The sequence below is a fragment of the Chiloscyllium punctatum genome, chromosome 31 (assembly GCF_047496795.1).
Source record: "Chiloscyllium punctatum isolate Juve2018m chromosome 31, sChiPun1.3, whole genome shotgun sequence".
NCBI classification, from domain to species: domain Eukaryota; kingdom Metazoa; phylum Chordata; class Chondrichthyes; order Orectolobiformes; family Hemiscylliidae; genus Chiloscyllium; species Chiloscyllium punctatum.
In genome coordinates this window covers 75,422,829-75,450,635 of record NC_092769.1, presented here as the reverse complement: position 1 = coordinate 75,450,635, position 27,807 = coordinate 75,422,829, and the positions used below count along the sequence as shown (strand labels likewise).

The following is a 27,807-nucleotide window of genomic DNA, read 5'->3' as shown; positions in this document are numbered from 1 at the left end:
ATCAGCAAGGTGGCCTTTGTGTGGAGCCACAGAAAATGGGGGAGATCCTAAATGAATATTTTGCATCAGTATTTACTATGGAAAAGGATATAAAAGATATAGACTGTAGGGAAATAGATGGTGACATTTTGCAAAATGTCCAGATTACAGAGGAGGAAGTGCTGGATGTCTTGAAACGGTTAAAGGTGGATAAATCCCCAGGACCTGATCAGGTGTACCCGAGAACTCTGTGGGAAGCTAGAGAAGTGATTGCTGGGCGTCTTTCTGAGATATTTGTATCATCGATATTTGTACAAAATTATGAGGGGCATGGATAGGATAAATAGACAAAGTCTTTTCCCTGCGGTCAGGGAGTCCAGAACTGGAGGGCATAGGTTTAGGGTGAGAGGGGAAAGATATAAAAGAGACCTAAGGGGCAACTTTTTCACGCAGAGGGTGGTACATGTATGGAATGAGCTGACAGAGGATGTGGTGGAGGCTGGTATAATTGCAACATTTAAGAGGCATTTGGATGGGTATATGAATAGGAAGGGTTTGGAGGGATATGGGCTGGGTGCTGGCTGGTGGGTCAAGATTGGGTTGGGATACCTGGTGGGCATGGACAGGTTGGACCGAAGGGTCTGCTTCCATGCTGTACATCTCTATGATTAGATTACTTACAGTGTGGAAACAGGCCCTTCGGCCCAGCAAGTCCACACCAACCCGTCGCAGCGCAACTCACCCAAACCCATTCCCCTACACCTAACACTATGGGCAATTTAACATGGCCAATTCACCTAACCTGCACATTTTTGGACTGTGGGAGGAAACCGGAGCACCCGGAGGAAACCCACACAGACACGGGGAGAAAGTGCAAACTCCACACAGTCAGTCGCCTGAGGTGGGAATTGAACCCAGGTCTCTGGTGCTTTGAGACAGCAGTGCTAACCACTGTGCCACTGTGCCACCCATGGTTTCTGTAAATTGTTGAAATAGGAACATGTGCTAAGGAACTCAGTGCCTAAATTTTTCTTGCTTACTCCTGAGAGACAGTTTATATCAACTGTATGATTTTGGTATATAAGACATACCATGTAAGAACAGAGCTCAGGAACTGATTTTAATGTATTGTTGAAGTATAAAGCCAGGATACCTACATTTATTTGGACAATCGATGTACAAAAGCTGAGGTTTCTAAGTATGAAGTATTAATGGAAGGCTTTGGCAATTGACCATGAATTTTGACAAACAGTTAATTTGCAGCTGACAGCTTTTCAACAATAAAATGAATAGTGGTATAAATCAGTGATGTATGCCAGTTAATTCTGGAAATGCAAATCCCATAGGCAAGGCTCCACCTGTAAGACAAAGTTGGAGAATTGGTCATGCACTGTCTGCCTCATGATTGAGTATGGCTTGAATGTACAAAGGTGCTGTTTGGAATCAGAATCCCTGCAGTGTAGAAACAGGGAAAGTAGAGCTGGTCAGGCAGCATCTGAGGAGCAGGAGAGGTCACGTTTTGTGCATGAGCTCTTCATAAGGAATAAGCTCTCCTGCTCCTCAGATGCTGCCTGACCAGCTGTGCTTTTCCTGCGCCGCATGTTTTGACAATTTAGCATGGCCAATCCACCTAATCTTTGGACTGTGGGAGGATCTCAGAGCATCTGGTAGAACTCACGCAGACGCAGGGAGAATGTGCGAAGTTTGCACAGTCACCCGAGGGCGGACTTTAACACAGGTACCTGACACTGTGAGGCAGCAGTGGTAACTACAGAGCCACTGTGCTACCCTGTGCTGCGTCCTGACAGTAATTTAATGTTCACTTGATTTTGCCAGTCACCATTCAGGATTTCAGAATGAGAATAAAATTCCACAGATATTGTTTGCTCACTTATGGCTAGAGAGTGGTACTTGAATTGTTCATAATATGGCAAGGGACTTATTGCAGCCCATTTCCACTTAGCTGCCTTGCTGTTCCATGTAAGCTAGGTTTCAGTGCAATTCCTTCTCATCCTGTAGAGACAATTGCTTATTAAGACCTTATGTCAAATAAAACAAAAACATTCCAGTTTCCTCCCACAGTCTAAATATGTGCAAGTTAGGTGGATTAGCCACAGGCAAAATGCCACGTTACAGGGATGGGATGGGAGGGCTGGGTCTAGGTAGGTTGATGTTTCGAACTTGATGGGCCAAATGTCCTCTGTCTGTACTAGAGGGATTCTATGATTTCGATCATTCTATCTTTATTGTCATATGCAGTTTCAAAGTATTGTTTGGCGTACTGTGCATCTCCATAGTAATGTCAAAAAGATAGAAATTAGAAGCAACGTTGATGAAACTTTACACCCATGGTGGAAGCAGGAAATGGTGGTGATACAGATATCAATGTATCAGAAAAATAAGTTAAGGAGGCACCATGAGTAACTCTGGAACATACAGTACTCCACATGTCCAGAGAAAACAAAGACATATCTTGGATGCAGGTTCCGAGAGCAACGCTTTTAATTTGGAAGAAATGAGTTAATCCTGCTTCTCAGTCTTGGGAAATTGTTAAAAGTGGATTGTGCTGTTTTGAGGGATTCATGAGATTGGAGATTGTAAATGGAACCTAGGCCAAGGGCCAAGCAAGTCACTCAATAGGGATTGAGAAGACTCATTACCTCGCACTCTAATCTGATCAAATGTGGCCAGGTTTGAGTCCTTCAAATTCTTCTAATCATAAACAATCGAACAAAATATAAATTGTGAATCTCTCAAAGGATTAATGATTGAGTAAAGCTTAGAATGCAGGATTAATTGGTAGATAGTATCTTGTGAAATTTAATAGAACTAAAACTGATTTGTCAGGCCAATGCTGAAATAACAGCTGCCATACTTCTGGGCATTTTTTTTATTATGATTGTCTTGATAACAGATTTGACAGCTTGCGAGATTTAGCCTTTGGTCTCCTGAAATTCTTTGGATTTTGGAGATGAAAGAAAATCCTATTCTACATACGTTGACTTATAAAGATGGTGCTGTTGACAGATATTTAGCTGCAATTGATGATTGATGAGGTTTTAAAAGATCTGCTTGATGCAGGTCCTGAAGGCAATGTACATTAACCTTGTGTGTCTGCTTTTCTCGGTTTCTTCCACACTCTCTTATGAAGGCACAGGGTATTGTTTTGCAAACCCTTGTAAAGTTCAGAGATCTCTCCTGTTTGGCGTCTGTGAGGCTAAACATCAGTATTTAATAAATTCCACTGTGTTTTCACATGCTGTTATCCCAAACTGGGTCACTGCAACCATAGCTACCTTTTTATTCCCTTCTTAACCCTAAAAGAGAGAGATGGTGATGTAGTGGCAATGTCACTAGGCTAACAATCCAGAGTCCTAAACTAATGCTTCACATTCTACCGATTGAGTGTGTGGTTTCCTTCAAGCTGAAAATATGTAACATGAATAAGGATACCCACTTTTCTGGTCTAACTAAAAGAGTCTTGTTGAGTAAGCATTTGGAAGTTTATTGCATTATTGCAACACTTTACAGATTATATGATGATCATCTATATTAATTCGGAGATTGATATGAGACAACAAGCCTTCAGTCTGTTTTCTATAACCTTCTCCTTTTCTCTAGGTCCTGTGACTTCTTCACAATGGGTGATGTTTACTGCACTGAATTAAGTGTTAACCTTTTCAGACCCAGGTACAACATCACCTGGTGGAACTTAAACTAACATAAACTAACATATTGCTGGTCCAGTTCATAAATCTGAAATATAAAGATAATCTCAGTTATGGTGACCATGACAGCTGTAATCAGTTGTTATAAAAACCCATCTGGTTCACTAATGTCGTGGGGTCCAAGCAACAGCTGGCTCCCAAACTATCCCAATGTAGTTGACTTGGAACTACCCTTTGAAATTTTCAGGTCAAGGACAACTAGGGATAGGTAATAAATGAGGGCATTGTGACTAATGCTCATTTCCCATGAAATAAAATCAAAAAGGTTTTAAGAGCAAGATGTAGAGTCTAAAATGTCCTGTTGACAGCAACTGATTCCTCATTCATCAGAAGTGGTTCAGCTCAGTGTTATATTGAGTGGAGATCCAATAGACTTCAAAGCTCCAGGGAAGTGTTCAGTTGATGAACACATGGAGTGCTTATCAAAGTGCAACATTATTCTATCGCTGTACAGAAAGAATCCTCCTGACTGCTGTCTTTCTGATGACTTTATTTTGTTGGTCATATAGAGTCCTGATCGTGAGTCACCTGGTAGGTCATCATTCGCTGGACTCTGCAAGTCTGGCACTTTCTACTGCTGCCAGAATCTGGAACTGGGTAGCATTGCTGCCACGAATCCTCCTTTCTTTAACTATTTTCTAATCAACCTGTTCAGAGATGTTATTACACCTCTAGCACAGGTAGGGCTCTACCCAGGCCTTTTGTATCAGAAGTAAGAGTCACACCCCTTCACCATAAGAGCCTCTTTTACTTGTTTGTCTATTCTGCAATTTGCAGCAATATTCAGAAGTACCAATCAGTCAGAAGTACCAAGTGGGTGATCCATCTAGGTCTCCAGCAGTGGTCTCAGAATCACAGATATTAGTCTTCGGCTAATTTAGTTCACTCTACGTCATATCAAGAAATGGTTGGAGGCAGTGAATTCTGCAAAGGCTGTGGACGCTGACAACTTTCTGGTGATAGTACTGAAGACTTGTGCTCCATTAGTTACCGGTCCCCTCACCAAGCTTGTGTAACTGTACAACAGTTACAACACTGGCATCTACCTAACAATGTGAAGCCCATCAGTCTATAATCAGTCATCAGTAAAGTGTTGGAAGGTGTCATCAATAGTGCTCAGCAATAACCTGTTCAGTGACATCCTGTTTGGGTTCTGTTAGGACCACTCAGCTCCTGACTATATTACAACCTGACTTCAAGCATGGACAAAAGAGCTGAAATCCAGAGATGGGTGAGAGTCACAGCCCTTAACATCAAGAAGCCCGAGCAAACTAGAATCAATAAGTACTGGGGGAACCTCTCCGCTGGCTGGAGTCATACCTAGCGCGTAGGAGGGGTCTTTGATTATGTTGGTTTCCCGAGGCAGCAGTAGTATAGATGGAGTCAATGGATGGAGAGCAGGTTTGTGTGATGGCTGTGCTCATGACTTTCTGCAGTTTCTTATGGGTCTTGGGAAAAACAGTTGCCATACCACACTGTGATGCATCCAGATAGGATGCTTTCTATGGTGCATCTATGGAAACTGGTAAGAGTCCTTGTGGACATGCCAAATTTCTTTAGCCTCCTGAGGAAGTGAGTCCTTGTACCTTCTTGACAGCCTCATCAACCAGGATGGACCAGGACAGATTATCGGCGATCATCACTCCTAGGAACTTGATACTCCCCACCATCTCCACATCAGCAGCATTGATTCAGACAGGGGCATGCCCTCCACTCCGCCTCCTGAAGTCAATGACCGGCTCCTTTGTTTTACTGACGTTGATGAAGAGATTGTTGTCTTTACACCATGCTGCTAAGCACTCAATCTCTTTCCTGTATTCTGTCTTGTTATTTGAGATCCAATCTACAACAGTCGTGTCGTCAGCAAACTTGTGAATGGGTTTGAAGTAGAATTTGACCACACAGTCTTGAGTATATAAGGAATATGGTAAAGGGCAGAGTATGCAGCCTTGTGGGGTACTGTTGTTGAGGATTGTGGTGGAGGAGGTGCTGTCACCTATTCTTACTGATTGTGTAACTGTCATCTGCTTGAATACAGGGTCTCTTCTAGAATTGCCAGAACCACTTCCCAGGTACTAACCTTGTTACCAACCAACTTCTCTGATCTTTTTAAACTCAATGCTCTTCCCAGTGTTGCTGTGTTTGTCAGAAACATTTTGATCAAGATTCATAAGAACATAAGAAACAGGAGCAGGAGCAGGCCATCTGGCCCCTCAAGCCTGCTCCGCTAACCAATAAGGTCATAGCTGATCTTTTTGTGGATCCGCTGCACTTACCTGCCTGCTCACCAGAACCCTTAATTCCTTAACTGTTCAAAAATTGTATCATTGCCTTAAAAATGTTCAACAAGGTAGCCTCAACTGCTTCACTGGGCAGGGAATTCCACAGATTCACAAGCCTTGTGGGTGAAAAAGTTCCTCCTCAATCCTAAACCTGCTCCCACCTTATTTTGAGGCTATGCCCATAGTTCTAGTTTCACTCACCAGTGGAAACAACCACCCTATTATCCTATGTATTCTCTTCATAATTTTCTCATTCTTCCAAATTCCAATGAGTATAGTCCCAGTCTATTCAATCTTTCCTCATAAGGTAACCTTCTCAAGCCCATAATCAACCTAGTAAACCTCCTCTGTACCCCCTCCAGTGCCAGTACATCCTTTCTACTCCAGGTGTGGCCTCACCAGTACCCTCTACAGCTGCAGCATAACCTCCCTAAAAGGTCGTTCTGCTATAATGTGACAGTTACGTTCATCTGCAACCTCTCGCTGTATAAACCCACGGTACGGAAACCTCTATAGAAAATTAAAAATCACACAAAAAACCAGGTTATAGTCCAACAGGTTTATTTGGAAGCACTTGCTTTCAGAGTGCTGGTCCTTCATCAGGTGGTCATTCAATAGAAAGTTCATGTTATCCAAACAACACAGAATTAGTCAATCGTGTTATAGCCAACTTGCGCTGATGAAACATGCATTATGGCAGTACAACCTATATTTTTAAACTCTATCCATTCAGCAACGAAGGACAATATTCTATTTGTCTTCTTAATTAGCTATTGCACCTGCGAACCAACATTTTGTGATTCGTGCACAGGGACACCTAGGTCCCTCTGCATAGCAGCATGCTGCAATTTTTCACCATTTAAATAATAGTCGATTTTGCTGCTTTTCCTGCCAAAATGGATGACTTCACATTTACCAACATTGTTCTCCCTCTGCCAGTGCCTTGTGTTTTGGACTAGGCCAGACCACTCAAAACATTCTTGAGCAGCCAACCCAGACCATAACTTTGCAATTTGTTTCGGTAAGTGTACAGAGAAAATTACCCGGAGTAAGCTACTAGGTTGACCAGCAGGTTTTAAAAACAGGCAGAAACGTATTCACAAAATTACACAATGAAACACAAAGAACAGAATAAAGAACGCCTCCAGAACTCATTTTATCCAAACTAGACTTAATTATGCTGTTCTGAATATACACAACAGTCCCACTAAGCAAACCCCCTTAAAACACAATAATAAAAAAAAGGAGCAGATGCTTATAGGTTGAAATTAGAAGGGCAGAAAGAGAGAGAGCCTGTTCACACAGTCCTCTGCGGAACTTCCAAGTAGTTCTGGACTGAACTGCTCAGCTCAAGAGCTGACCCCTCCCCTTCCATTATACAGGTCAGTTCTAAAACATGACCACTTTGGTCTGAAGTCTCATTTGTTTACATATAAACAAAAAGTCCTCTAAATACCCTTTAAGTTCTGTACCAAACTAGTCTAATCGGAGCCTGGACTATTTTACGACCCCTCTCAACAAAAATGAAAGACACAGTATCCTTGAGAAAAGGAGCAGCTTTTAGAAAGAAGGGACCAGCTTTGTGACATTTATCCATTCACTTAACCTACCTATATCACTCTACTGACTTTCAGCATCCTCTGCACACTGTTCTACCACTGTGTCTTCTACGAACTTTTGAGCCACGTAGTCCCCAACTCTAAATCATCTGTGGAAATGGTAAAGAGACGATCTGCAATTAGCCTCCAGGCCTGTCCTTACAAATAAACAAAGCTTTCCCTTTTACCACAAGTTGTCCCACAGTCCACAAGTCATTTCCAGCATTCAATTCAAAATTGATAAAGGCATAAAAATGAAAATAATGAAAAGTCAGCAAGGGCTCTAACAATGTATCTAATTATCAGCCACTGCTGAGTCCCCTGTCTTAGTTAACAAGATAGTTTATTGCCTGTTAGTAATAAGTACAACTTAATTTACTCATCAGACATCATTATGAAGGACACATGAAAGCTGCACACAACACATCTGCTCCCTGCAAAGGCTAGTGTTAAGCTTGCTGTCTTCATGCAAAGGTTGTATAACATCAACAGATTTAATGGAGCTAAGTCAACTTTAATATTAACTCTTTCAGAATAATTAGCTTCAACAGTAAAGCAGATGACATTCTCTTATATACCTACTAACTCTCCGAGACCTTAACATCAACACCTCATGGAAAGAGAGCAGCAGAGAAACAGAGTCTTTCAGTGTAAGGTAATCCCGCCATTCCAGGAATTGACCTCGTGAACCTACGCTACACTTCCTCAATAGCCAGAATATCCTTCCTCAAATTTGGGGACCAAAACTACACACAGTACTCCAGATGCGGTCTCACCAGGGCCCTGTACAGCTGCAGAAGGCTCTCTTTGCTCCTATCCTCAATTCCTCTTGTTATGAAGGCCAGCATGCCATTAGCTTTCTTCACTGCCTACTGTACCTGCATGCTTGCTTGCATTGACTGATGTAAAAGAACACCTAGATCTCATTGTACTTCCCCTTTACTTAACTTGACTCCAGTTAGATAATAATCTGCCCTCCTGTTCTTGCCACCAAAGTGGATAACCACACATTTATTCACATTAAACTGCATCTGCCATGCATCCGTCCACTCACTAGCCTGAATTCTCCCTGTATTCTCATAACATCCTCATCACATTTCACCCTGCCACCCAGCTTTGTGTCATCAGCAATTTTGCTAATATTACTTTTAATACCTTCATCTATATCATTGATGTATATTGTAAACAGCTGCGGTCACAGCACCGAACCTTGTGGTATCCCACTGGTCACCGCCTGCCATTCCGTGGCACTACACTTTGCTTCCTGTCAATCAGCCAATTTTCAATCCAAGTCAGTACCTTGCCCCTAATATCATGTGCCCTAATTTGCTCGCTAATCTCCTATGTGGGACCTTACCAAAGTGTAGGATGTAGTGTACCTTCTGAAAGTCCAGGTACACTACTTCCACTGGCTCTCCCTTGTTCACCTTCATAGTTATGTCCTCAAAAAATTCCAGCAGATTAGTCAAGCACGATTTCCCCTTCTTAAATCAATGCTGACTCTGACCTATCCTGTTACCTATCCAAATAAGTCATAATTTCATCTTTTATAATTGACTCCAGCATCTTTCCCATCACTGATGTCAGGCTAACCGGTCTATAATTCCCTGCTTTCTCTCTCCCTCCCTTCTTGAAAAGTAGGATAACATTAGCCACCCTCCAATCCGCAGGAACTGATCCTAAATCGAAAGAACATTGGAAAATGATTACCAATGCGTCCATGATTTCTAGAGCCACCTCCTTAAGTACCCTGGGATGCAGACCATCAGGTCCTGGGGATTTATCAGCCTTCAGACCTAACAGTCTATCCAACACCATTTCCTACCAAATATAAATTCCCTTCAGTTCATCCATTACCCTGGGTCCTTCAGCCACTATTACATCTGGGAGATTGCTTGTGTCTTCCCCAGTGAAGACAGATCCAAGTACCTATTCAGCCCTTCTGCCATTTCCTTGCTACCCATAATAAATTTACCCATTTCTGTCTTCAAGGGCCCAATTTTAGTCTTAACCATTTTTTTTTCTTTTTACATACCTAAAAAGCTTTTACTATCCTCCTTTATATTTTTGGCCAGTTTGCCTTCGTACCTCATTTTTTCTCTGCGTATTGCCTTTTTAGTTATCCTCTGTTGCTCATTAAAAGTTTCCTAGTCCTCCGGTTTCCCACTCATCTTTGCTAGGTTATACTTCTTCCCTTTTATCTTTATGCAGTCCTTAACGTCTCTCGTCAGCCACGGCCGCCCCTGCCTCCCGTTAGGATCTTTCTTCCTCTTTGGAATGAACCGATCCTGCACCTTCTGCATTATACCCAGAAATACCTGCCATTGTTGTTCCACTGCCATCCCTGCTAGGATATTGAACCATTGAACTTTGGCCAGCTCCTCCCTCATAGCTCCATAGTTCCTTTTGTTCAACTGCAATACTGACACTTCCGATTCTCCCTTCGCCATCTCAAATTGCAGATTAAAACCTATCATATTAAGTCCACACCCCCCTCCACCTGGCTCCTGCTTAGCTCTGTCATCCCCCTCCGGCCCCTGCATAGCTCTGTCGCCAAGACATCCCCCCCTTCCTATCTCTGTAACCCCCTCCATCCCCTAAAACCCCTCCCTGTCTCTGTAACACCCTTCACCCTCCCTATCTCTGTAGCCCCTCCATCACCTAAACCCCCTCTCTATCTCTGTAACCCCCTCCAGCCCCTACACCCCCTTCCTATCTCTGTAACTGCCTCCCTATCTCTGTAACCCCTCCATCACCTAAACCCCCTCTCTATCTCTGTAACCCCCTCCAGCCCCTACACCCCCTCCCTATCTCTGTAACCCCCCTCCTGCCCCTACACCCCCTCCCTATCGCTGTAACCCCCCTCCAGCACCTACACTCCCTTCCTATCTCTGTAACCCCCTCCATCCCCTAAAACCCCTCCCTGTCTCTGTAACACCCTTCACCCTCCCTATCTCTGTAGCCCCTCCATCACCTAAACCCCCTCTCTATCTCTGTAACCCCCTCCAGCCCCTACACCCCCTTCCTATCTCTGTAACCCCCTCCTGCCCCTAAAACCCCTCCCTGTCTCTGTAACACCCTTCACCCTCCCTATCTCTGTAACCCCTCCATCACCTAAACCCCCTCCCTATCTCTGTAACCCCCTCCAGCCCCTACACCCCCTTCCTATCTCTGTAACTGCCTCCCTATCTCTGTAATCCCCTCCATTCCCTCCTGATCTCTGTAGCCTCCTCTGGTCCCTTCACGCCCTCCCTATCTCTGTAACCCACTGCACCCCCTCCCTATCTCTGTAAGCTCCAACACCCCCACCCTATCACTTTAACTTTCACTGGTCCCTACACACTCTCCCTTTCTCTGAACCCCCTGCAGCCCCTACACCCCCTCCCTATCCCTGTAAATCCCTCCAGCCCCTACACCTCTCCCTATCTCTGTTACCCCTCCAGACCCTACACTCCTCCCTATCTCTATAATCCCCTCCAGCCCCTACAACCCCACCATATCTCTGTAACCCCATACACCCCTTCATCCCCTTCCCTCCATCCCCTCCCCTCCATCCCCTCCCTATCTCTGTCACCCCCTCTAGCCCCTACACCCCCTCCCAATCTCTACCACCCCCTCCAGTCCCCTATATCCCCTCCCTATCTCTATAACCTCCTCTGGGCCCTACACCCTTTCCCTATCTCTGTAACCCTCTCCAGCTCTTATACTGCCTCCCTATTTCTGTCACCCTCTCCTGCCTTAAACCCTTCAAAGATCTCTGCACTCTGATTTTCACCACGATTCCCCATTGCTCTACTGTTGACAACTGTGCCATTCATCCTAAAGATATGCAATTTCTCTAGTAAACTTCTTCTCAGCTCCTCTCCCTCCCTCTTTCTTTATTCCCCTAAACCTTAAAATCTATTACTCTGTCCTAATTATTTCCCATAGTGGTTTGGTGTCACTTTTTTCTGGTAGCACTTGTTGAGGATGCTGTATTAAAGATCATATGTAATTGCAAGTTACTATTATATTACAAGTTCAGCATATGTGCAAGGTATTGTATTGAGCTATGGCAGTAATTTGGGGCAAACTTAATATAAAGGAACAATCAAAAAGGCATCATTATTGGCTGAAAGATACAAACTCTCTACACAAAATGCTTACCAGTGTATAGAGCACTAGTTTTGGTGTAGCTTTTACAATAATCTGAGGAAAAGACAGTTTGAAACTTGAACTATGAGTTGAGGATAAAGAGTTTAGGTTTATCAAGATCACAGGATAGTAACTAAGCATTTCAAGATAAGTTGAACACTGACAGTCCCTTTAAGAACAGGGAGCCCGAGCTGATGCTTTGAAGGGAAAATAAAACATTTTAGATGCAGCGAGTGTTGAATATGTGACATGGGACAGTCTGTGGAAGGAGGCAGTAGTTTAGAAATATTTAACAAAATATTGGATAGACAGTTGAAAGAGCAATTAATTATGAGGCGTTGGTTCTTGATTATATGGTCTTTTCTCATCCTGTACTTTTAGTGACAACCCTCATCTTATTATTGATTCTGTTTTTCTATCAGTGACTTTATGTTGGATTAGAAATCAGTTACCGAAGTTCTGAGATTGTTCTGTCATTTATACAGGTTGGTTTGTTCATTTTTTGCTGTTGTACTTTGTGAGTCTAGGTATACATCCTTGTTTAGAGAGGATGCTTCTGTATTAAAGTATTGTGCATGCCTGAACTGCTGAAGCCAGTGGATTTGGCATTTATCCAGACTTATGAGGCTTTTATTGCCTCATACACTCGCTCAACGTGAATGTTATCTCTTAATTAACAAATGATTTATAATAGGACGGGAAGACTTCAGACCTACATAAAGTTGCTTTCACTTGATTTTCCTATCTTGTTTTCACCCTCTCTCTCTCTCTCGCTTTTAGCTTGACCTCATGGAACCAGATTCTATTATAAAGTCTGAGGGCAGTAGAGCACAGACAGAAACCTTCCTTTACCAAATATGTTGATGCCAATGCCTATACTATTTGAATGGAAATGCAGCATTCGCTCTGAAGAAAACAAAAATTTCCACGTCATCGGAATTGGACAGCAATGTAAGCTGTTCTCTCTTGAAATTGAAATTTACAGCTAACTTTTATTAATTTAATTTCACTTGCTTGCCTGCTTTTTAAAATATACAGCATAGATGATGAGCTGTGGGCTGCAATCTGCATTGTACTCTTGGCAGCAACTGTCACTCATACTCATAACTTCATCACTCACAAAATACAGGTCAGCCCACTTGTGGGATTAGAAATTGTATCACATGGCTTCCAGCCACGAATACCCGATTTATACTAAAGGTTGCACAGTTCATCTCATTAAATGACAGTTATTACCTTATTATGACAGTTTTTTCTGGCACTCGTTTTGGACCCAATATGCGCACCGATGAATGATTGTATTTATTTAATAACAGAAATGGTGCTAGTCTGTTGTATTCAGTGCTATTCTGGTCACCCAATCAAATGAAATATGTTATCTCTCTTGAGAGCGTCCAAAGACAAATTGGGAAGGTAATTTCAGACTGGCAGTTTAATTTGCGAGGATTTCATTTGTTGGGGGGGTGGGGCGGGTCTCTTTTGAAGAACAATTTGAAAAAACAGTTGAATTCTTGGAATGTAAGGTTTAAATCGGCATCAGCTGTCCTATGATGTCGACAGAAACAGAGAAAATAGGTGTAGGAGTTGGCCATTTAGCCTTTCAGCTCTTTGAGCCTGCTCCACTCCTTATGATCATGGCTGAATACCCAACACAGTAGCCTGTTTTAACTTTACCCCATATCCATTGATCTGTTTGAGCTCTAAGAGCTATTCCAACACCTTGAATCATACAATATTTTGTCTTCAGTGCTTTCTGCAGTTCCAAATTCCACAGGCTCACCATTGTGTGAAAACATTTCTCCTCAGTGGTGTAGCACCTTGTTGAACCATTGCATTTCGTTTGATGATTCTGCTGCCATAAAGTGAGGTGATAAACTACACAACACTGGTCAGCAGTGATAAATAACAGCCTGTGAAAAGCCAAGTTGGGACACGGTGAGACTTGGACAGGAATTGGGAATTGAAGATGTTTCCATGATGTTGGTGCTTAAATCCTTCAGGGTGGCACATGTCAGAGACAAAGCAAGTGCTATTGAAGTAAACTTGGTGGGTTACTGCACAGTATCTTGCAGGTAGTTACAATGCCTCAGTGATAGGTGCTTCAATTTAGCAGACTGTGCTTCCCCAGGTACAGTCTGAAGTCTAGTTGTGGTTCTCGCCATCCAAGTGAGTAATGAGTGTTCTGACGCTCCTACTTTGAATTTGGTAATTACTGGAGGTGCTCTCATGCATCACAGTTGGAGGCAAATGCACAGAGTACTCTGCTTTTCCTGGCTTTATAAACGTTGGCTGAAGGCAGTAGGCAATCAACCACCCAGGAAAGAGTTGGATTGTATAGCTGTCCCGATTATCCAATGCTGGTGAGAAAGATTCACTTGCAAAAATTTTCAAGAAATGACCTTGACTAATGCGAACAGGATTGTTTTCACACATATAAACACTGATAATCAGGTATCTGGTTCTAGGAAATGATGATCTTTTATGGTTTTTTGTTGCTTAAAGAGCTTCTAACCTGCTAGAGTAACTATTGTATAAACTGAGAAATTGACAGTAGGCTTTAAAGGGGATGAGCTATTGTTTGGAAGTATAATTCTGGTACAATGTTAGTCCAGCAAATCTGAGGCAGTGAGCATTACTAATGACATCTCCTGTATTAATGCTCCCAAAACTGCCTGAAAAAAGGCAATAATTCAGTGAAAGATCCAGTTCTGACAAGCAGAAATAAAAGCCAATGCTAAACGCAGTAGCAAATCAGTTACACAACATTTAATTGTATGTCTTTGATAGTAGATTTGTAGCAGAATATTTAAAATACTGTTTAATAATATAATTTAATTAAAACAAAGACTTAAGACTTGAGTCCCTGTCTACTCTTAAAAGTGCTTTTTGCCTCGTAAAATGATAAGATTCATGATTGCTGGAGAATTTAAGAGCACGAAAGAGCTGGGAGAGCTCCCCAGGCCTGCTCCAGATGTCAAACTGTTATGCTTAATTGTCAATTCTTGGAACTTGATACAGCTTTCGCTAAACTGACAGAGGAGAAGGTCCTTTTGGAAAGTCTGTTCATACCCAAGAGTATCTCATTACTGACAGGTCAGCAATGAGGAACAATTAAATCCCTTCCTGTCATTATCTTAATTACACCAGAGAGCTAAACTGCTAATGAGACAGAAAACACGGGATGCAGCATTGAGCCCTGTCAAGCTTGATGGTGGTGTTGTGCTGCAGACATTATCTCAGATATCCATTTTGGAATTACCACCTTTTTGTTGAATTATTTGCTATTGCTGTATTCTCACCTGTGCAGTATCATGAACCCAGAGGAGTTAACTTGAAGAAGCCTGACTGTGAGGGAGAGTTGGATTAACCTCAGAAGAGGTAATAGTATTAACCCCTTAGGTTTGTACGTGCATCTGCTGGTGATAATTGAGTTTATTTACAACTGTCAGAGTCATTAACTTATTCAAATGAGTGCCATCACATTAACATTGAATGTTTCAGTTGACAAACTGGTTGGGGAAGAAAGGGATTGCTAGTGTTGAGGTAAATTATTGTAACTTCTTTGAAATTAATGCTTATAAGCTCAATTTTCCACAAAGGATGTTTAAACACACCCACTTGCTTAAAAAGATCTCTATCCACTGATGCCTGGTGGAACCAGAAGCTCCTAGGTTTGATCTCTAGTTTGTGCTGAATTGATTTATCTCAGTTGGGGATGTAAAGACTGTACCATTGGTCATTGCACTCCAAGACTAGTGAGTGAAAGTGATCAACACACTGGCTGACCCTAATCGTTGTGCAGGGAAGCCTACTGCAAAGTGTGTCTGTGCAGATGCTTGGTTTCAATGTACTTGGCCTGATTCTAACACCATTCATAATTGCATGGCTTGTTCATACCTATGACATGCTGAAGGACAATGAGGCACCTGTACCTGGTAGACTTCAGAGCTTCCAATACAATCAGAAGAATATCACATTTCTGTAACTATTTGTAAAGTATCCAACCCAAAACAACCAGTGTCATACTGAGATTATGTTAGGTCATCAGAGATGCCATTCTTTCAGATGAGATATAAAAGGATGATGGTAAAATATTTCACAGCTACTATGTGGAAGAAGAACAGAGCAGTTCTTCCAGCTATCTGGCCACTATTTATCCCTTAACCAACAACATAATCACATTACTGTTTGTGGGATGTTGCAGAAAGTGTATTTCCAGCATTATAGCACTAACTACACTTTAAAAAAAACTTCATTGGCTGTAAGTAATTCTGGGATGTTAAAGGAGTGATTTAAACAGATCACCACTTTTCTTTGAAAGAAAGTTGATTTGTATGAAATTTCTATTGTTGTGACAGCAAATCCAAAAGAAAGCATTTGTATTTCAATAATGCCTTGAGATGCCCTCAGGGCCTCTCAAAAAGTTTCACATCCAATCAAGTGCAGTCAGAGTTGTCATGTAGATATCATGACCAACTTGTGCTTATCCAGAATCAAGAAAGAGAAAATGAAATAAATGGCCAGTTAATCAGTTTAGGATGACATTGTGTGAGAGAGATGTCCAGGATGCTGGGAAAATGCTTTCAAACACAGCAAGCATTTCTTACAATCTAGCTTTAGGCCCCAGACATGTTTAATGAGGTCAATCTTAAGAGTGTGTCACGAGAAGTGCTAAAAAAAATGTGTGAGAGGAAATCATAATTTTAAAAAATTATATAGCCATTCTGTGTTTTAGAAGAAATGTTTTTTGAATTTGGGAATAATAGGTTAATTGTCATGTGCAAAAGTCTCGGCAGACAACATTGGGCATAAAGCAAATACGAGAAAGCAGCTGCTAACGTTTCAGTATAAACTGAAGGTAATCTCAATGTGCCAATACAAGGCACCTGCTGGTCACACAGCAGATGCCTCTCACTCAAGTCAGTGTGTAAAATGCTACAGGCCTATCAGCTAATTCCTCATCAAAGCATTTCCCTGTTGATGAGCTCTTCTCCCCATGCAGGCAGTGTAAGGCAGGGAGCAGGAGATCTCTCTCAGTTGGAAATCTCAAAGAAGTATGTTCAACTGCTGGTTGCAGTAGTAACTATCTCAATAAGCATAGGAATTTAGAAGTAAGTGCAGACAGAGTGTAAGTTCCAGTTTCCTTTATCAATTGGTAGGGCTTTCTTTAATATCTCTAACTCCTTGCTTGTGTGATTAAAAAGCACCAGCAGTTTCAAACTGCTGGAGTGCCAGATGTTTCAGGTAGCCTCGGAATTAGCAATGCTCAACAACATTAAATAGGTGCTCAAGTTCTTTACAGGCAAGCCACTGGTTTCATATCCTTCCTCATGGGTCCACGAGAGCAGAGATAAACAATTTGTCAAGTGGTAGGATTTTCCCAAGCAATGTCATCAAAGGTAAAAGTCTCGATTGAAACCACCCTAACACTTGCAAGAACTTTAATTGCTAATGAATGAAACCAGCCACATCATTCTGCATGTTGGTTCCTGTCCTGAAAAGTGGGCATACATAGGACTGTTTTGGTCTCTGACTGTCAAAGATACCTAATAAAAGCAAAATACTGTAGATGCTGGATTCTGAAATAAAAACAAAGTCCTGGAGAAACTCACCAAGTCTGCCAGCATTGATGGACTAAAAAGAGTTGAAAAATCATTGCTTTTATGCGAGTGATAAAATACGTTCAACGATTTGAGCTTCCACAACTCTCTAAAGGGACAAAGTTAAAAATCACAACACCAGGTTATAGTCCAACAGGATTATTCAGAAGCACTGGCTTTCGGAGTGCTGCTCCTTCATCAGATGGTTGTGGAGTATAAGATCATATGATACAGAATTTATAGCAAAAGATGACAGTGTGATGCCACTGAAATGATATATTGAAAAAACCTGGAATGTTTGTTAAGTCTTTCGTCTGAGGGCAGCTTTTATGAGGTGGGTGCTGTGAATTTGAAAATATTGTCACAAATGGGCTTTAAGTAGAATTCAAATTTGGAAGTGATACTTCTTTTAAGTCTGTTTTATTGGAAAACAAGCAAAATGGATCAAGTGTCACCTTGCATAGAGTCATATAGCATGGAAAATGACTCCTCAATCCAACCAGTCCATGCCGACCATGTTCCCAAACTAAACTAGCCCCAGCTGCCTGTGCTTGGTGCATATCCTTCCAAACCTCTTCTGTTCATGTACTTATCCAAATGTATTTTAAACCTTGTAACTGTGCCCATATCCACCACTTCATCTGGAAGTTCATTCCACATACAAACCACTCCCTGTGTGAAAGAAATTGCCCTTCTTATCTTTTTTACATCTTTCTCCTCTCACCTTAAAAATATGCCCCCTAGTTTTGAAATCCCCCACCCTTGGAAAAAGACACATGTCATTCACGTTATCCATATCCCACATGATTTTATAAATCTCCATAAGGTCACCCCTCAACCTCCTATGCTCCAGTGAAAAAAAGTCCCAACCTATTCAGCCTCTCTCCATAACTGAAACCCTCCATTCCTGGCAACACATCAGTAAATCTTTTCTGAATCTTCTCCAGCTTAAAAATGTACTTCATGTAACATGGCAACCAGAATTGAACACAGTAGTCCAGAAGAGGCCTCAGCAATGTCCTGTACCACCTTAACATAATGTCCCAACTCCTATACTCAAATATCTGAGCAATGAAGGCAAGCGTGCTAAACCTTGTCTTAACCACCCTATTTATATCTGATGTAAACTTCAAAGAATTATGCACCCGAACCTCTAGATTATATCTGTAGTCTTATTTCAAAAATGTTAACCCCATTGCTATTAGTCAAGGTAGGGTCTCACAAAAGATGCAGCAGCTTCCAAAACTGGAATGGAGAAATTGTGCAGCCTGATTGGACAACTTGAATTGACTGGGAGCCCAAACAAGACCAGATGCCAATTTTGGCATACTAGAGTTAAGTACAATGATGAAAATTCCCATGGTGGGAGTATTATTCGGCCAAACAAAACATTGAAAAACATGGAAAGTGATTCATTGTGTTTTGAAATTTCCATCATTGGGAGATTCCATGAACAGGAAACTTCTTGATTTTAGTAATACTTCTTTCTTATACAATTCTCTGTGACGTGTTCTTGAGTGCAAGAGAGTTTGAGTGTTTTTGTTGACAAAGGAGGTAAGTGTTGTCCTTCAGCTTGGGAAGCTAAAAGGATCAGAAGAATTAATAAAATGTGCCTTAACAGCAGAAACTCTCACTCTTGGTGAGACAGTTGATATGGCACTTTTCTTTGAAAACACTTCAGAGGAAATTTTAAGAAGTAAGTCAATACCCAAAAGCTAGTGAATTTCTCATTCTTTGTTACTTCTCTGCAAACAGAGAGTAATACTATTTTTTTCTAGTTTGGAAGCCTTCTACTCCTCTGTTCACTTATAAGCTACCTACCTACTCAAGAGCCAGTCAAAGAAGCAAAACAGAAGTTGCTGGAAAAGCTCATAAGTCTGGCAGCATCCGTGAAGAGGAATCAAAGTTAACTTTTTGGGTCTAGTGACCCTTCCTCAGAACTGAATTGTTGATATGCTGAGCACTTCTGACCCAGCCAACTGACTTTGATTTGAAACAAACAATCAAAAGCTGTCTCTGGACAACTGCTGTGAACACTCACACCCACGATGCTGATGAGTCCTGCAATACTCACCCACTGCTAGAAAAAAAATCAGAGTTAATGCAACACACAATGATTTCCAGTAATTTGTCACTTCACTCTTGCCAACAGTATTAAGAATTGTGCTCCCTGATTGTAATTTGTAGATTGGGTTCCTGGCTGCTCAGCTAAGGCCTTGTAAGTGTGCCTTCTGTACATCCCTGTGAAAAGAGGATGGTTCCTCATCATCCCCTCTCACTTCCTACCATTCATCAGCTCTACCTGTCTTAACATTTTGCAATTCATTGGCCTGCAAATGTTTACTGTCTGAGTCAACACATGAATAAATGAAGAATAAACTTGGTAGAGCATGTACCTTTGCCATGTTGTGTTAATGCAATGTAATTATAATTATGCAGAAGTTCTTCGAGACCTTTCCCTCCCTGGTAACTCATAATCTGTTTGAAGCCAGTGAGAGATGATCTGTCATTGTAACTTGCAAATTTTTTTACAAGGGGTTACAGGGTGGATGTAGATGTTTCCCTGGCTGAGGCCATTTAAGGCTGAGATGAAGAGGAATTTCTTCTCTTAGAAGGTGGTAAGTCTTGGGAAGTCACCAGACCAGGCACCTATAACAGCTCAATTACTGAGTAGTTCAAGACAGAAGTCGATAGCTTTCTGAAGAGTAAAGACATTGATTAGTTACCAACTTCTTGAGTATCAAGACCTGTGATTCACTAAGAAATCACCAAGAAACCAACACCAGCTTCAAAATGATTGAACTGAGCTTGATCTCATGGGCTTTCTCATTGGTGAGGGTGGGTTTCTTGCTCTGAGTGCATCTGCCATCAACACGTAGTGCAAGAAGCACTAAATCCAGTCCATATGTAGACATTGCAAACACACAAAATAGAGTTGTAAATATTACGTCTGCCTGTCTTCATTGTTGATAATAATGACCACTTGTACCAAACAGAGCATGTATTCATTAAACTATATCTCAACCCCATAAAGGCATTGGAGAAGGAATAACATGAAAGGAGAAATTGAAAAACTGGCTAAGAAAAATTATATTGAAATGAGGTAAGCTGGGAGGAGATTCATGCAGAGCAGAAATAGTTCTATGGCTCCATAAAGTTTCTTGTGCTGTAGGTACCGTGTGTAGAAACCATGGAACAGAAAAACAAGTTGCCACTAAATCGTTTTGGATGACCAAGTCCAAATGGATTTTACCAGTGAATTAGTGACATTATATCTGTAAACTTAATGAAAATATTTATGCCAAACATATTGTGTTGGATCAATATTGTGTATTATTAGTACTGTGTTTATGAGCATACTTGATTATAAGATTGACAACCAGCCAGCTCTCTTTGGTTGTGACCACCCTCAAAATATGAGAAATTACGTAAATTCTGAATAGTGCTTTTCTTTTGCAGTGGACGGCGCTATCCACGCAGGAGCTGGGCCTTTGCTGCAGAAGGAGTGCAGTACACTGGGAGGGTGCAACACTGGGGATGCTAAAATTACCAGTGGCTACTGCCTGCCTGCTAAGTGTGAGTAAAGATAACATCTCCTTCTTCCTGTTAACACAAGCTGTTTCTTCCATGTTACGGAACTCCCTTCTGCACCAGTCGCTGCAATCACACTCATGTTTATGTTTAATCAAGACTAGCCCCAGTGAAGTGACTCATAAAACACAGAAGAGAATTTGAATGGAGTCCAATTTTGCTCCTTCATCTTTTCAACCCTTTTTTTGTCAGTGCAATGGTTCAACTTAAAATTATTGTTTATAGAAAAATGCACCACGAAAGCTCTGAAAACTGCTTTATGTTTGCAAGCACTGAGCTGCCTAAAACAAAGGATTACTGATGAATTTTTAAAAAAAATTTATATTCCTTTACATTGTGTGTAGAACGAGTTTCAGGAGCCAGATATTCTGATGATTTAGATTTTCTTATATCTGAGACAATACCATGCCATTACTTTTAAAATTTAAAAAACAGTTGTCAATAAAAGTCCTTTGACCTCAATTTTTCTACATCTGTTCACTTACTGACAATAAAACACCATGTGAGGAGAGAACACACTGTGCTATATGAGTGAACACACTAATGAATGATACGCAAGGTGATTTTAGTGCGTTTGTATTTTATTTCCCTCATAGTGTTTCTAAAATGGTCTGATCGTTTTGAGACTTTTTTTTACTGGATTTGGAGAAAATAACATGCTTTCATTTAAACCAAGAATGTAAGAACTTTGTGACAGTCAGAGACTCATGTCTGTTCATTCACAGTATTTTTAAAAAAAAACTAAGTTACAGTATGCTTCTCAAGCGATTGTGTTTAAGAACCTGACTGATCCTTAGCAGAACTACAGTGAGATATATATTATGATCATTTACCAAAAGGTAACACTTAATTTCATGGTTGCAGGTAAGTGCTGTAGCATATTGAACTTGATTTGCATAATGAATGATCTTTTTACCTTTAAAAGCAAGCGAGTAGTTGGAGACAATCTTACGATGTTTGTCCAGAGCTGAGAAAAGTGGCACTTTCCCTAGAACTGAGAGCACCCATTTCCAGAATGATGCAACAACTTTGGTCTAAGACCCAAAAAAGAGTAACTTGCCAACTTTGAAGGCTTTGCCGCTGATGAAGCCAATGAAGCTGATATTGAAGACCCAAAAGCAATGTGAAAAAATCTGTTGAAGTAACTGTGAAATATGAACTCTAAAAATATGCCTTGAGTTCAATGTTATGAGGTAATTACTGAAGCAAAAAAAGTTGAAGGCACTTCAAACTAACTGTTAACTTGAGAGTACTCAAACAAAGAAATGTTTCAGGTAAACTTGTCAGTGTGCCAAAGAAAACTCCTTTTCTAGAGTGTCAAAAAGCAAACTCTGAATGTTTAGGATTCTAACTGGCTACTTAGCATGCATTGTGCTACCTTAACAATGAGGTTATGCTGTTCTACATGTCATGCATATCACTTTGCCTCCACCTTTTTCTTAAAATTCATTTATAGGGTGTGGATTGTTGCCCATCACTAATTGTACTTCAAAGCCATCTTCTCGAACCATTGCAGTCTACGTGTGATGGAGATACACCAGAGTGTTGTTAGGCAGGGAGTTCCTAGCTTTGATCTAGGGACAGGGAAGGAATAGCAGGGATAGTCCCAAGTCAGAATTGTGTTTAGCTTGTTGGGAAATTGTAGGTGGTGGTGTTCCCAAAAAATCTGCTGCCCTTGCCCTTCTAGGTGGTACAGGTTGTGGGTTTGGAAAATGTTGTCAGTGTAGCCTTGGTGAATTATTGCAGTGCATCTTATAAATTGTACTTTCCATCAGTAGTGGGGAATTGGACATTGACAATGTTAAATGGATTTTGTTCAAGTGGGCAGCTGTGTATTGTCTTGAGTGTTGTTAAATCTATACTCATCCAGGCAAGTGGAGAGTGTTCCATGATTTGTGCATTGTAGGTACTGGAAAGGCTTTGGGAGAGTCATGAGATGAGTTACTGACCTGATCTTGGAGCCACAGGATTTATCATCCAGTTCAGTTGTTGATGGTGGGCGATTTAGTGACGGTAATGCCACAGAATGTCAAGGTGTGATGGTTAGATTCTGTCTTTTTGGAGATGGTGGCATGAATGTTCTGAATTTTGCATTGTTGTACAGCTAGAATTTTAAATGCTAAAAACCTGCATGATGGTCTCATATTATTCAGCACTTTTTGTTTTAAATGTAATTGTTCAAGAACAAATCCCCTCAGGCGTTTTAAGTTACTTTCCAGGATTCTATAAATGTTCTTAATTAATGTAGTGATTATTACCTCTTCATCAGCCAGTGTTTTTTCTGCTATTTTTTGTAGTTTACACATTTCACTGTCTTTCTCTTTATTTAAGACTTTCTTGAATTGTAATTGACAGCAAATACAGATGTGCAGGTAGATAATAGTGTACATTTTCTCAGAGTCTTTCTACACCAGGAAAGTTTTAGTACCTCATTATTAACAGGGAACTGCATTTATTCAAGTGTTGCATGCTCATTTGTGCCCATGTAACCTTTTCAATTTGTGTAGTGCATACAGTGCAAAAGTTTACCATCCAAGACATCTATAATAGGTGAGATACTTGGCTGACTTGTGCATTTAAGATACCAACAAATGCAACTGCATCTCAGAACTACTTGTCCTGCTCTCTAATGGCAAATCTTCAATCTCCCTTAAAGGATGATATTGATAAATGCTGTGTAAATCTGACCTGTACAGTCCAGGAAATTCACAGGAACTATGTTGATTTCAACAAAGAAATTGGATGTTTCTGTGAGATACCCATATTAGCTGATACGTGTCATTGCGTTTATTAGGACATTAACTACTGGTCTTTTGATTTTTAGTTAATAAGATCAGGAAACTTTGCATTATCTGGTGCCTTGCAAGTTTACCTTTTTGGTATGGAGATATGTGAACCAAATACCAGTGTATCATTGATTAGAACTTTTAACAAAAGACACTTTTTTAAAAAAGCAATAGCCTAGTGGCCGAGCTACTCTATTAATCCAGAAATTCAGTTCATGTCCTGGGAAACCAGTTGGAATCCTACCATGGCAGATGGTGGAATTTGAATTCAATTTTTAAAAAATGGAATTAAGGATCTACTGATAACATGGGACTGTTGTCAATAGTTGGGAAAACCCTATCTTGTTCACTAATGTCCTTCAGGGAAGGAAATCTGCCATTCTCACATTGTCTGGCCTACATGTGACTCCAAACTCTCAGTGATGTGGTTGACTCTCAACTGCCGTCTGAAATAGCCAAGCAAACCACTCAGTTGTATCAATGACTACAAAGTCTCAACAAAGAAATCAAATTGGACGGACCACCTGACATTGCCCTAGGCATTGGAAAAGACAAAGACAGAAACAGCCCTGGCCACCATTCAATATCCTCCCTGCTATTATCTAGGGGCTAATGCTAAAATTGGAAGAGCTGTCTCACAGACAAGTCAAGTTGGGAGGGAGCTGCCCTAGGAGTCCTCAACATTGACACTGGTCCCATGAAGTCTCATGGCTTCAGGTCAAACATGAGCAAGGAAATCTACCACTAATTAATGTGTACTGTCCTCCCTCGGCTCCTCCACGTTAAACAAAATTTGAAGGAAGCACTGAGAGTGTCAAGGATGCAGAACGTACTCTGAATCGAGGGTTTCAATATCCACCACCAAAAGTAACTCTGCAGCAGGACTACTGATCGAGCTGGTTAGGTACTAAAGGACAAAGCTGCTAGACTGGATCTGCAGCACACGATGAGGCAACCAACAAGAGGGAAAAACATAGCTGACCTCATCCTTACCAATTTGCCGGTCCAAATATATCTGTCCATAACAGTGTTGGTAAGAATGACCATTGCACAGCCTTGTGGAGACAAATTGAGAATGTCCTCCATCATGTTGTGTGGCAATATCACTGTGCTAAATGGGACAGACTTTGAACAGATCTAGTGACTTAAGACTGGGCATTCATGAGGCATTGTGAGCCAACAACAGCAGTAGAATTATACTCCAGCACAATCTGTAACCTAATGGCCTGGCATTTCCCCACTCAATCATTACAATCAACTCTGACTGAATGGAGAGTACAGGAAGGCATGCCAGGAGCAGCACCAGGCATACCTAAAAGTGAGGTGTCAATGTGGTGAAGCTACCAAACAAGACAACTTGCATGCCAAGCAGCATAAGCAGCAAGTGATAGAGCTAAGCGATCCCACAGCCAACGGATCAGATCTAAGCTCAGTAGTGCTGCCAACTCCAGTTGTGAATGATGCTGGACAAGTAAAAAACTTACTGGAGCAGGAGGCTCCACGAATATCCCAATCCTCAATGATGGAACAGCTGAATACAAAAAATTAGATCGAGCCATTTGCAGCAATCTTCAGTGAGAAGTGCTAAGTGGATAACCCATCTAGGCCTCCTCCAGTATTCCCCAGCATAACAGATACCATCTTCAGGCAATTCAGTTTAATCCACGTGATATCAAGAGACAATTGGAAGCATTGGATACAGCAAAGGCTATGGACCCTATCAACATTCCAGCAATAATACTGAAGACCTGTGCTCCGGAACTTGCCATTCAGGACAGTTACAGGACAGTTACAATACTGCCATCTATCCAACAATGTAGAAAATTGCCCAGGTATGTCCACACACAAAAGCAGGACAAGTCCAATTACCATGCCATCAGTCAACTTTTGATCATCAGGAAAGTGATGGAAGGTGTCATCAGCAATGCTATCAAGCAGCACTTGCTCAGCAATAACCTGTTCAGTGATGCCCAGTTTAGGTTCAGCCAGGGCCACTCAGCTCCTGATTTCCATACAGCCTCAGTTTAAAAATGGACAAAAACATTGAATGCCAAGGGGAGTGAGAGTGACAGCTCTTGACATCAAGGCTGCATTTTACCAAGTGTGGCATAAAGGAGCCCTAGCAAAACTAGAGTCAATGGATATCAGGGACAAACTCCCCAGTGGTTGGAGCCATACCTGCCACATAAGAAGATGGTTGTAGTTGTTGGAGGTTGGTCATCACAGCTATAGATTAGATTAGATTCCCTACAGTGTGGGAACAAGCCCTTCGGCCCAACAAGTCCACATCAACCCTCCGAAGAGTAACCTACCCAGTCCCATTTCCCTCTGACTAATGCACCTAACACTATGGGCAATTTAGCATGGACAATTCACCTGACCTGCACATCTTTGGATTGTGAGACGAAACCGGAGCACCTGGAGGAAACCCACGCAGACACAGGGAAAATGTGCAAACTCCACACAGACAATCGTCCAAGGCTGAAATCGAACCTGGGACCCTGGTGCTGTGAGGCAGCAGTGCTAACCACTGAACCACCATGCTGTAGAACATCTCTGCAGGAGTTCCTCAGATAATGTTGACGCCCAACCATCTTTAGCTACTTCATCAATGACCATTCTCACCCCCATCATAAGGTCAGAAGTAGGGAAGTTTGCCAATGATTGCATAATTTTTATTCCCCTTTCTAACTCCTCCTGAATCAGTCCATGTTGAAATGCAGTAAGATCTGGATAATATCCAGGCTTAGCTGACAAGTGGCAAGTAACATTCGAGTTACACAAATGCCAGGCAATGACCATCTGCAATAAGAGACTATCTAACCAGTGTTCCATGACATTCAATGGTGTTACTATAACTGAATTCCCCCAATATCAATATCCTTGTGGTTACCATTGACCAGAAACAGATCTATTGTTGTCATGTCTACCAAAATACAGTGAAAAGTATTGTTTTGCATGCTATAATGGCAGATCATACCATACAAAATGCATCATGTTAACAAAGTGCAGAATATAATATTACAGTGGATAAAAGAGCAGGTCAGAGACAAGGAATACTGCAATGAGTAACTCATCTCCTGACTCTCCAAAGCCTGCCATCATCTACAGGGCACAAGTCAGGAATATGATGGAATACTTCCTACTCACCTGGATGACTGCAGTTTCAACAACACTCAAGAAGCTTAGCACAATATAGAACAAAGAAGTCTGCTTGAATGGCTGTGCATTTGCAAGCTTCCACTCCATCCACCACCAACATTCAGTAGCAGCAGTGTCTATCTCTACAGGATGTTCTGCAGAAATTCACCATGCCTTCTTTGATAGCACCTTCCAAACTCACAACCACTTCCAACTAAAAGGCTATGGGCAGCAGATACATGGGAAAACTGCCACCTGAAAGTTCCCCTCCAAGCTAATCACCATTCTGACTTGGAAATATATCACTGAACCTTCAGTGTCACTGGCTCAAAATCTCCCTAAGGGCATTGCGGTCAAATTACAACACATGGATTGCAGCAGTTCAAGAAGGCAGTTCGTCAACACCACCTCAAGGGCAACGAGGGACAGGTGGCAAATGCTGAGAGCTCTTTGTTAACCCTTGCTACTCGTGAAGGCTTCCTGAAGAGGGTTTTGGAATCTACCTCCTTCTCCAGTAAAAGTAGTTCAACCAGTTACAAGTGTTCCAGGAAGACACCCCATAGCCAACAGTTTGCATGTGCAAAATAATTTCAGATAGAAAACACCATTTGGAACAATCCATAAATTTACCGTTTCTCCTGAGTTTAACTGTCAGCTGGCCAAATTACTTTCAAGTTAACACTCTGCAGAGTCTTCAGTTTTCTTTTTGGTTTTCCCTAGATGTCTGTGTGTCTGTATGTGTGTTTCTTTTTAGAAATGATGTGAAGATGCCAGTGTTGGAGTGGGGTGGATAAAGTTAAATCAGTTGCATGACACTGTGATCTTTTGCTATAAATTCTGTGTCTTACCCTGCCCCACGAGTTACCTGATGAAGAAGCAGCGTTCTGAAAGCTCGTACTTCCAAATAAACCTGTTGGACTGAAACCTGGTGTTGTGCGATTTTAATCTTTTTAGAAAGGTAGTTATAT

The 27,807-nt window shown here is 41.4% G+C and overlaps 1 protein-coding gene across 2 annotated transcripts in view; it reads left to right on the top strand.

The window, feature by feature from the left end:
* The window catches only part of LOC140457114 (macro domain-containing protein CT2219-like), a 1,058,378-nt gene that overhangs the window by 518,809 nt on the left and 511,762 nt on the right, over positions 1–27,807 (top strand). Inside the window, exon 5 of one of the 2 annotated variants that reach the window (XM_072551125.1) lies at positions 20,781–20,897. The exons of the other annotated variant lie outside the window; for it this stretch is intronic. Within the exon in view, the coding sequence (XP_072407226.1) occupies positions 20,781–20,897 (117 nt within the window). The remainder of the gene's footprint in view (positions 1–20,780; positions 20,898–27,807) is intronic. 2 annotated transcript variants of the gene reach the window in all.